Source organism: Nannospalax galili, unplaced genomic scaffold (genome assembly GCF_000622305.1).
Source record: "Nannospalax galili isolate Female #2095 unplaced genomic scaffold, S.galili_v1.0 scaffold204, whole genome shotgun sequence".
Classification (NCBI taxonomy): Eukaryota; Metazoa; Chordata; class Mammalia; order Rodentia; family Spalacidae; genus Nannospalax; species Nannospalax galili.
In genome coordinates, this window is record NW_008350959.1 from 473,589 (window position 1) to 484,430 (window position 10,842).

General features: G+C 44.4%; 1 protein-coding gene across 1 annotated transcript in view; it reads right to left on the reverse strand.

Moving 5' to 3' along the window:
- Antxr1 (ANTXR cell adhesion molecule 1) overlaps positions 1-10,842 on the reverse strand; it is a 254,868-nt gene that overhangs the window by 185,239 nt on the left and 58,787 nt on the right. Inside the window, 5 exon segments of the mRNA XM_029553527.1 lie at positions 116-196; positions 832-900; positions 3,472-3,551; positions 4,620-4,653; positions 5,225-5,306. Of these exon segments, the coding sequence (XP_029409387.1) occupies positions 116-196; positions 832-900; positions 3,472-3,551; positions 4,620-4,653; positions 5,225-5,306 (346 nt within the window).

Sequence of the window (10,842 nt, forward strand, 5' to 3'; positions counted from 1 at the left end):
GAGGGGGAGGGAGGGAAGGATAGAGAGAGAGAGAAAAAGAGGGAGGGAGGAAGGGAGGGAGGGAAAGGAGGGGCGCTTAGTGCAGGTCAGGTCCTTGGAGGAAGGCTGCACTCACCGAATGGATAATGCCCTGAAGAGCCTGGAAGCCGTCATTCACTGGAAAGACATGGTCCTTACTGTCTGCAATCCGAGCCAGCTGAGAATAGATAGACACACCAACACAGGCTGAGACATGTCAGATGTGGACATGGAAAACTCAGGAAAGTTACTGAGCGTGTGGGCCCCACCTATTCAGAACCAAGAGGAACCTGGGAACTTCACCTGGCTCAGTGTCTCACAGGGGAGCCCTCAGCAGTAATGAGCTTACAAGGGGCCCTTTGGAGTGGGCCCAAGGGAGCTATAGTCCCGCATTTGTTGTAATCCTTTCCTCCTGGGGAGCAGAGGTTAAGTCCGTCCAGCAGGAAGAATGTATGGCCTGGGTTGATGCATTTGTGGATTTGAGGACTGGGCTATCGGCTCGCTTCTCTCCCATACCCAAATCCCTGCTGGCAACTTTATTAAAATCAAACAGACTTGAATCTCTTCCAAAGCAACCTCAAAAACAAATTTAGGCTTTGATGTTACACCAGGCTGATGTGCCCTGGATGGCCTGTGTTGAAAACCAGGTGCTTCAAAACATTCCCCACACAGCTAAAGTTTCTTCTTGCCTAGCTTTCTGGAAAAATATCCTAAGGGGTATTTATCCTGCAGGTGTACCTGCTATGCTGGGGGCACATATTGTCCCTGTCTCCCCTTCTCAGAATCCCAAGATGAGGAAACCCAGACTCATACCTGTGTTTCATTGAAATCTTTCACGCCAACACAGTAAACGATTGCACCAAGGTCTCGGGATCTGTTAGCCTGGGTCAAGGAGACAAAGAAGATCAGAGGGAGAAATAGAGGCAAGCATCTGCCTCTTGATTTCAAAGCTGATGTTAGTCATGAAGTGTTTATTGAGCACCTACCACGTGGCAAGTGCCACGCTGGGGAAGCAATCTGGTACCCAAGGAGCTCGAACATCAGGGACCATCACAGGCTAATGTAAAGCATGTGGACTGAGGGCAGTGGTCAGCCCAGGGGGACCCACCAAAGCAGTCTTGACGAGGGGCTTTAAAAGGAGACAGGAGGAAAGGAAAACCGCAGGGCAGATAAATTACATCACATATTAGGGGAAATGCTCACCTTTGCTATACTTGAAATGGGCTTTTATTAGCATGCTTTTCTGTTTGGGATGGCAGTATAGTATTACAAAGGAATGTGGCCTTTGGAACCAGATGTCCCTGAGTGGATACTTGGCTTGACATTGTAAAGTGCCTAGAGAATTGACTGTGATAATCTGTGCAGAGCTAACATAAGCTCAAATGACGTTACACTTCAATATGTCAGCATTTTTTATGAATCAAGCAGCTCTCACTGCTACAGAGAAGAGTGTTTAATGATAGGTCCATATTTGAATAGGTGTCCAGGACCTGCTCCACATTAATCACTGAGAAGACAACACACTGAATAATATCCAGGCTTGGCTTAGGGTTAGTATTGATTTATTAAAAGCACTGAGATTTGTTTTCCAGGTTTCCTGTGTTTTAGAATAGAAAACAAAAAACTGAAAATCCTTGGCACATACATCAGGTGCTCAATAAATAACCAATAATAAGCATAAAATGCCAAATATGTGCATTGATTTGACTGGTTATTTTTCCCTCTCTCAGAACTCAAACCCACTTGTGTCTAATGCTGACTTCTAGAAGGCTAGAAATAGTCCCTGCTGCTTTCAGAATAAAATGAACTTGTAGATACAATCTAGCCCCAGCCTTATCTGCATCAACTCTGGGACCCCCTCCTCTAGTGGGCTTCCCAGAGAACCCTGGGAGGGGCTTGTTTTCTTTCTATTTCCATTTGCCCGCTCAGCACACTGTTCTCTCACTGGCATGCTGAGTGCCTTAGATCTGCATGCACCATGGCCACAATCACTTCCAGCTATCATCACTTATTTTATTTCTAATTCTCTCCTTATTAGGGCTTTTAAAAACTTTATCTGACAGTTATTTAGTGCTTACATAAGTCATGTCACATTCTATCCAGTTTCAAGCTTTGCAAGTGCTCAGGGTGTCAGCCATGTGAGCTGAGCTTGTATTACCCATGCTGAGCATCACTGTGCTCATGGAGAAGGGGAACTAAAGAAAGCATTTCACAGCAGACACAGCCCCTGTGTCCACTTTCCCAGGTGTCTCAGGTAGCTAAGTGTGAGCTCTGAATGGGCAAACTGTGGGTGGAGTTCAGTGTAAACTAAATGGCAGTCAAGAACTCCAGGCAAGTGTGATGCTACTATTAACTCCTCCCTACCCCACTGCCTGGCTTTTCCCTTCCCTCCTGTGTATCTTCTTTCTACCTTGCCCTAAGCGAGCCTGTGTCAGCACTGGGACCTCGATAAACTCCCACAGTTAATCTGCCTCCCTGCTACACACGTAGCTCAGATTGAAAACTTGGATGAGAGAATCTCTGGAGTACAAATGTAACTGTAGCACCTTATCACACAAACTGAAAGCTTCATTTCAAGAATTCTTTTCCATGCTTTTGGAGAATCGTTTTTGAGAATACAGGGAAAAGGAAAGGAGAAGTCCAGAAGACTCCAGGAGCTCTGCTGCCTACTGCCGCCCAGCTTTGATCTTGGACCTCGAATCTGAAGGCCACCCTAGCAGACCAGCTCTTACACAGTGCAAGTTCTTTTTCCTCTCTCTTTTTTTTAGATTTTATTCTTATTTTTAATTGTGTGTATGTGTGTGTGTGTGTGTGTGTGTGTGTGTGTGTGTGTGTCACTGTGTGGGCATGTATACAAGAGTGCGGGTGCCTACAGAGGTCAGAGGCGTTGATCCCCCAGGAGCTGTAATTAGAGGCAGTTGTGAACCACCTAACATGGTTGCTGGAAATTGAACTCAGGTCCTCTGAAGAGCAACAAGTGCTTCTAACTGCTGAGTCATCTCTCCAGCACCCCGCCTCTCTTGCTTTAGTAGAAAATATGAGGGGAAAATGTACCAACACTTTTCTTTAAAATTTATATATGGCATTTTAAGCTGCTAAAGTAATACAGTAGCCTTTAATAAAGGCACAGTAATATATTTTTATCCCTCAAAACAGAGCAATATGCAAAAATGTTGAAGGGGGGAAACATTTACCATGTGTGACACATAAAAATTCACTTTAAAATGAATGATTATGATTATTTTTACATATGAAACACTAATTTCATTCAGGTTTTACCAAGAATGATTATCATTTTGCCTGAGTACAGGGTGAGGGTTGTTTCAGAGGCTGTCTCCATTTGGAGGGTGCTTCTAGAGATGGGACCCAGACCCTCACACATACTAAGCACACATTGTACCTCTGGGCTACACACCTAGTCCCATTTCTACATTTAGATGCAGTGGCTCTTACCTCCCTCTCTGAGTAGAAGAAGAGATCTTCATGCAGTTCCCCATCCGTCAGTGCGATGATGACACTTGCTGTCCTGTATCCTGCTCAAAACAAGGACAACCCTCTCAATCATCCTGCCCGACTCCTCCCTGGGATTGTACCTCTCATAAGGCCCACCAGTGAAAACAGTATGGTGAGAATCACCAACTTCTCTTTGGGTCTAGAAATAACTCCAGCATGCAGATGCCACGGTAGGGTCAGACTTTGCCTCTGCATTCTCGGCCTCATCTCACACATGGGCTAACCTGGTGACATGGCTGCTGACCCAGGCAGTCAATGCAGCAGCTCCAGTGGCCAGTGGTCACCATGCCTAGGAACAAACCCCACACTGGGACTTCACTGGTCCTTCTTGCGTGCCATAGCTGACCACACACACCAGATTTGGAAGACAGTTTGCCAAAAAGTAATAGTTATCAGAATTTGCAAGCTGACTAGAAGTTTTACAGCTCTTGGCAAAATCTACTGGAATCCCTCCAATATTATTTAGACTTCCAGTAACAGTGCTTACAGTTGATTTCTGTCAGCAAGTTTGGGGCCTGTTCTATTTGTTGTAGTTTAGTTAAAATCAAACAGGAAGTGGACATTAGGAGGAAAATCCCCACTGTTACATGGAGTCCCTTTTAAGAGATTTGTCTGATATACAGGAATGCTCTCTGAGAGGGACAGTAATAACAACTAAAATTATTATTATTGTTATATTTCTGTTGCTAGGAATTTTACTAGGTGTACTTTATGCATTTTTATTTAATGAAAGAAGTTTAAGCTAAACTTGATCTAACCACAGAAGCTCAGAGAAGGACAAGATAATTAAATATGACACAAAAATCCATGGCTTTTCCAACCCATCCAAGTATTTATTAGTTTAATGAATTCACCATGCAAAACTATTCATGGGAATTGCAGACTATGGCCATAATGGGATCTTAATTGCTTTTATATAATGCTTTTTGGCACTGGCAAGATGGTAGAATTTGACTTGGGTAAGCCATCTTTCTAGGCACCCTCTGTACTCCTTCTTCGTGATTAAATGTGCATCCAAGATTTACAGGCCGTATCACAAGTACTTTGAAATGTAAAAATCATAATGTTGCTTTCTGTTATAGTCTTACCTTGACTGTTTTCATAATAAATCTGCTCACTGGCCTGCAAAATACATGAAGAAGACATTAGACCACTAGATACACAACAGTGGTTCCCAGTCCAGCAGGATGTTGGGCCAAGGCTGTGTGCTGGACACAAGCAGGGTTCACTCTTGACTTTTAATGTGACTTGTCCAGGCCTCACTCAAAATGTTAGTGGCTGCTATCCATTAAAACTACTCTTATGTAAGGTGGCTGCAGAAGCAGGTTGAGGGCTTTTCAGAGCTTCATACTTATTTACCTTAAAGTTGAAGGTACTGAAATTCCATCTCAACCACTGAGACTGCCAACCAACAATGTTCACTGAAGTTTGTGTGTGTGGTACAGTTCATGAGTGACAACCAAGCACTGACTAACAAACCCTTCATCAGTTATCAGGAAGGAGGAAGGAGTCTGTTTCTTTCACAGTTCTTTCATAGTTGTCAGTGTATGAGCTTATGGGGGAAACTCGCACTTGCTTATCTTTGGGGGTTACTCAGTTCCCTTAACACACACGCTTTACCTACCAGCCACTCTTGTGCTGGTATTCCAACATGATGCTTTATGCCAAGAGTTTAAAATAGACTTGCAATTACCCTTTCAAATCCTTCATGCATGTAAGTGTCTCCTCCTGGAAGAACTTTCTGGAGTTCCTCTAGGCCTTGGCGGATCTGTTCCCTGAAATCCAAAAGCGCCCTGTTAGTCTCATGATATTTTCACCTTGCATTGACAGCAAGATGTACCAGTCTCCTTTCCAGGCATATTGCGGTGCTGTTCCTGCAGTCCCCCAAAACCACGAGAGGAAAAGTCTTTGTGCTACATTACCCACCCAACCACAGACAGAACAGAACGAATGAGATTTCAAGGCTGTGAGGACCTTTCTGCAGTAATCTCCACTTGCTTTATTTTATGTGTATAACTATTTTGCCTGCATGTATATAAGTGCACCCATGTGTGCAATGCCCCAGGAACTGGAGTTACAGATGGTTGTTAGCCATCATGTGGCTGGGAACCAAACCTGGGTCCTCTTCAAGATCCAGTGCTCTTAACTGATGAGCCATCTCTCCAGCCCCAAAATTTTCCTTCTACATTGGAAATTAGTCTTAAAATGCTCCTGCTCCTAAGGGACACACAGCAACATAGGTTGACCCACCAAGAAACCAGAGGAAGGCCAATGCAAGCATGCAGCTGGGAAGCATCTGAGCAAATTCTGCCGGAGGAAATGAAGCAGTCAGCTTTGAAAATAAAAGCCCAAGGAGTCCATGCTTTCCATAAACCAGAGGTGCTTCTGTGGCCAACACCTGTTTTGTCAAGGTGATGATGAGGGCAGGAAGAGGAAATGGGATATGGCATAGGAGAGCACTGGTCTGGATTTGGGGGCCAAGTGGAGTCTCTGCAGACCCCTATCTTGAGAGTAAGATGTCCACATGTTCTTGACTTTTAAGAAGCTCCATATTATGCTGTAAACGGCAAGAGAGGGCAACTTCTGAGAATCATAAACTTATTCATAAACCATAAACCCGTGAGAGGTTATGAGATGGCCTTCCTCCTGCTGCAGTCTTGTGTGGCAGAGATGGAGGCTCACAATTTAAACCAGGAAGGGCGGAGTCTTCTGAGTCCCAAGAGATCCTAACATTTACGGAGCATCAGTGTGAGGTACAAGGCCCTGCTCAGAGATTCTGATTTCATCCCCTGATAACCATTCAACATCAGTGCTATTCTCCCCACATTACAGAAAATCTGGGCTCAGAGAAGGTGAAAGCAGAGATCTGAAGACAAGTATCTAGGACTCAAGAAAGGCTTTTTAGTCTGTACAGAAGCCTCCCAGCAGGGAGCAGGGCCACTGTGCACACAGGCTGGGTGCTCACTGGGTACCAGGCTCTGCTCTGAGCACAGACAACTTAATGCATCCACTCAAGCTTTCTGTGCATCTTCAATTACATAGGTAAGGAAACTGAGTCACAACGAGGCCTCCTGGAAACTGCCCAAGGCCTCTAAAATCAGTGACAGAGGTAGCATTTAATCCCAGCTTCCCTATACTTAATTGCTTTGATAAATTCTTTATTGAATGAATGAGTCAGTGAAATAAACATGAGCAGTTTATTCTGGCAATTGTTTGGGTAGAAATTCTAAGGAAAAAAATTAATCCTGCATGAAAACTGAAGTGACAGGCAGCTGGGACAGGCTGGGGTGGGGGTGGGTACTAGATCATCAGGCTGTTGGAACATTTTAATGCCTAACCTGAAAGGGCTTAGCATAGGCCTGGCCTGGCTGCTGATACTTCTCAGTAGAACACTTAGGACCCTGCCACTCAGACTCTGGGAAAGTTGCTGACTCGTACCTGTTGTCTCATTAGACTCCAGACTTGAGACCACGTGCCTAGCTGCCTCAGACAGCCTTGGAACCTAGAAGCCCACCTGGATCATTGCCTGACTCACTGTCCATGCTCTGCGTTCACCATTAGCAAACAGTGTTGGTTGACCTCCAGACATATCTAGAAATGAATCACTCCTCTCCCTCTCTCTTTCTCCTTTTCCCCTGCCAACACTAGAGTCTCCCCGACCTCCCCGATCTCACAAAGGCCACTGGGACAGTCACCTGTCTTGCCTTGTAGCCCCAAAATGATTTATTCCTCCCGGACTTCCTCTGAGGAGCCATGGGCGAGTGCAGGGCTCCCTGGGAAGAAGGGTGGAGCCTAGCATGACAGAATGAGGAGGAATTGGCACCATTCTGGGAAGCAGGGAACAGGGAGCAGGTGAGGCAGCCTGCCCTGGACCCCGTGGGACCCCGTGGACCCCTCATGGAACCCTGGGGTGAGTGGGCATGCAGGGATGCGAGATGAGGCAGACTGTGGGCAAAAGCGATCCAGAACTGCAAAAGTGATCCAGAACTGCAGGCCGAGCTTTGCAGAGCTGGGTGCTGGGTGCCGGGTGTTGGGTTCATTTCTTTGTAAGTCTCTGCCCTCCCCCCACAAAGGTATAAACTATGCAAAATTCAGATAAAGATGTGTTATGTGGTTTGTCTACCGACGTCAGGAGCAAGGGACCCTGAGAAGACTCGGAGGACATGCCTCCCTGTTACTCTGTATGAGGCTGCCAGAGTCTTCTTAAAATGTACATCAATTATGCCTTTCTCTCTTCTGCTGAAGATTCTCCTATAACAACCCACTGTAACTGAAGTGCCATCCCAAAGCCTTGCAATACCTATAGGTCTGCCTCCTGCTTCCCTGGGCACCTTTCACCTGCCCGCTTCACTACCCCAGCGTCAGGTGCACTGGTCTTGCTTAGGCTCCTCTGTTTGACAGACCCTCTGCATCATCCTTGCTGCCTGACCCTCCTGAGGGCTCATCCTTGCCCTGTTGGGTGACTTAAATGTCAATTGCTCAGAGTAGTCTTTTCTGACTTTCCCAATCCAATTGAACTCTCTCTATTAGACCTATTTATGACACCCCACAATTTATAACTATGTTTGATTATGTAATTGTTTAGTTTTTCACTCAGTTTTAGACTGTAAACTCCATCAAGGCTGAGCCAGGACTATTTGGGTCCATGCTGTCTTCTAGGTTTACTGAGAGGAACATAATAAACATTCAGCAAATATGTGCTGAAGTGGTGGGTGAGAAACAGACACTGCCACTGTCAGTCATCTTCCGAGAAACAAGTCTTACTTGACCACGTGGAGGAAAGAAAGGTGGAAGCAGACGTGGTCACTGGCCCTAGGACAGGTCAGGGCCCTTGTGGTGCATGAAAGCTATTCTTCGTGCTGTAATTCTTACACTATCTCCAATATTTCAACAGAGCCTATCATAAGGCAGAGTTTCAACTGTGTTGTTTAGTAATGAAAAAAGAAGAGGTATCCAAGTTTTAGTAGGATAGGTAAAGATGAGAACACTGACCACAACGAGGCCATGTGGGAGTACTAGCAGTCACCTCATAGCTCTGTCTTGGTCATGAAGGTCCCAGCAGCAGAGGCAAGATGATATGAAGGTGACATAGGGATGGGAAATCCAAGTCTGTTCCTGAGCACAGAGTCATAGAAGCCTGGTGACTCTACAACATAGCGGGGAGGAGGGGTTGCTGATTTCTGAAAGCTGCATTGGGCATTTCAAGTAAATACAGGATCTTAAATACACATACAAACAGAAAAGACTGAATAGTCTAAAGCCCTGAGTAACAAGAGCAATGCTTGGAGGCACTACAATACCTGACCTCAAACTATACTTCAGAGCTACAGTGACAAACACAGCATGGTACTGGCCCCAAACAGATGTGTAGACCAATGAGACACAGTAGAAGATCCAGAAACAAACCTACATAGCTACTGGCACCTGATTCTTGAGAGATAAAAAACATACACTGGAAAGATAGATGGTTCACAGTTAAATGCACATGCTGCTCTTGCACAGGACCCAACTTCAGTTTTCAGCACCCACATTGGGTGTGTTTACAACCACCTTGGTCAGCTTACAACTACCTGTAACTCCAGTTCCAGGGGAGATCCAACACCCTCTTTTGGCCTCTGTGGGCACTGCACTAATCTGCCCATACCCATGCACATATACACACAATTAAAAATAAAATAAATCTTTTAAAAAACATACATTGGGGACTGGAGAGATGGCTTAGTTGTTAAGAGCACTGACTGCTCTTACAGAGGACCTGGGTTTGATTCCCAGCATCCACATGGCAGCTAACAGCTGTCTGTAACTCCAGTTCCAGGGAATCTGATGCCTTCTCTGACCTCTGAGGGCATTGAATCTGATGCCTTCTCTGACGCACATGCAGGCAATAGACTCATACACATAAAATTTAAAAAATAATAAATAAAAAAAATACATTGGAAAAAAGACAGTCTCTTCACAGAGGATGCTGGAAAAACTTACTATCCATATGTAGAAAAATGAAATCTGATTCCTACTTCTTTCCTGGCACAAAAAATTTCACTTAAATAGGGTTATTGACATTAATGTAAGACCTAAAATTTTGAAATAGCCAGAGAAAAACCGGTAAAACACTTCAAGATATAAGCAAGGCAAGGACTTTCTGAAAGGAATTCCTATAGCACAGGAAATAGCAAGAACTGACTCTTGAGGCTGCATCACATTAAACACAACACGAAGGAATGAAGAGAGGCCTACAGGATGGGAGGGTATCTGCCACCTAGTCAAAAGGTGAAACACAAAAAGAATAATCCAATCAACAAACAGGCGGATGGACTGGACTTTTCGAATGAAGAAATACAAATGGCCAATATACACATGAAAAAAATATCAAACATCCTCCCCACTGGGGACATTAGAGATGCAACTATGTTGAGATTTCATTTCATCACATACAGAAAGACTATCACCAAGAAAACAAGCAACAAACACTTCTGAGGATGTGGGGAAAGAGGAGCTCTTAGTCACTGCTGGTGGGAATGTAAACTCATGCAAACACTATAGAAGTCAGTATGGAGATTCCTCAAAAAACTAAAAATAGAACCGCCATATGACCCAGCTACACCAGTCTTGGCTATACACCTGAGGGACCTCATATCAACATACCACAGATTCCTGAATCTCCATGTTTGTGTTTCACTACTCACAATAGCCAGGAAATGGGACTAGGCCACATGTCCAACAACAGATGAATGCATAAAGAAAACATGCACATACTCATGATGGAATTTCATTTAGTCATAAAGAACAAAATTATGTTATTTGCAAGAAAATGGATAGAACTAGGGATTGTCATGAGAAATGAAATAAGAAGATTCAGAAAGATAAGTATGGAAGTTGTCTTTCATATGGAAGTTGGAGAAAAAGAGGGAACATGAAAGCAAAGAGGGGCTGCTAGGGCTGTGGAAGCAGGGAATGAGACAGGACAGCAGAGGGGTGAGGCATGGTACCTACCTGTATGAAAATGTTACAACGGAATCCTTTAAATTATTAATAGATGCTAATAAAAAAGTAAACGTGGTCTAGTTCTTTGGTCATCAACTATTCTGGAACATTCTCGGTAGCACTAGAATTGGGATTCTATGTTAATACCATGCTTAAAAAAGAAGGCAAAACCAGCATGTTAGGGGTACGGAAAAAGTTCCTCGCTTTACTGTATTTTCTTCTGCCAAATAAAGTATGAGAACTGGGGTATTTTTTTCTAAGCCTATTTCCTTTCCTTTATGGGCATTTCTCTCTCTCTCTCTCTCTCTCTCTCTCTCTCTCTCTCTCTCT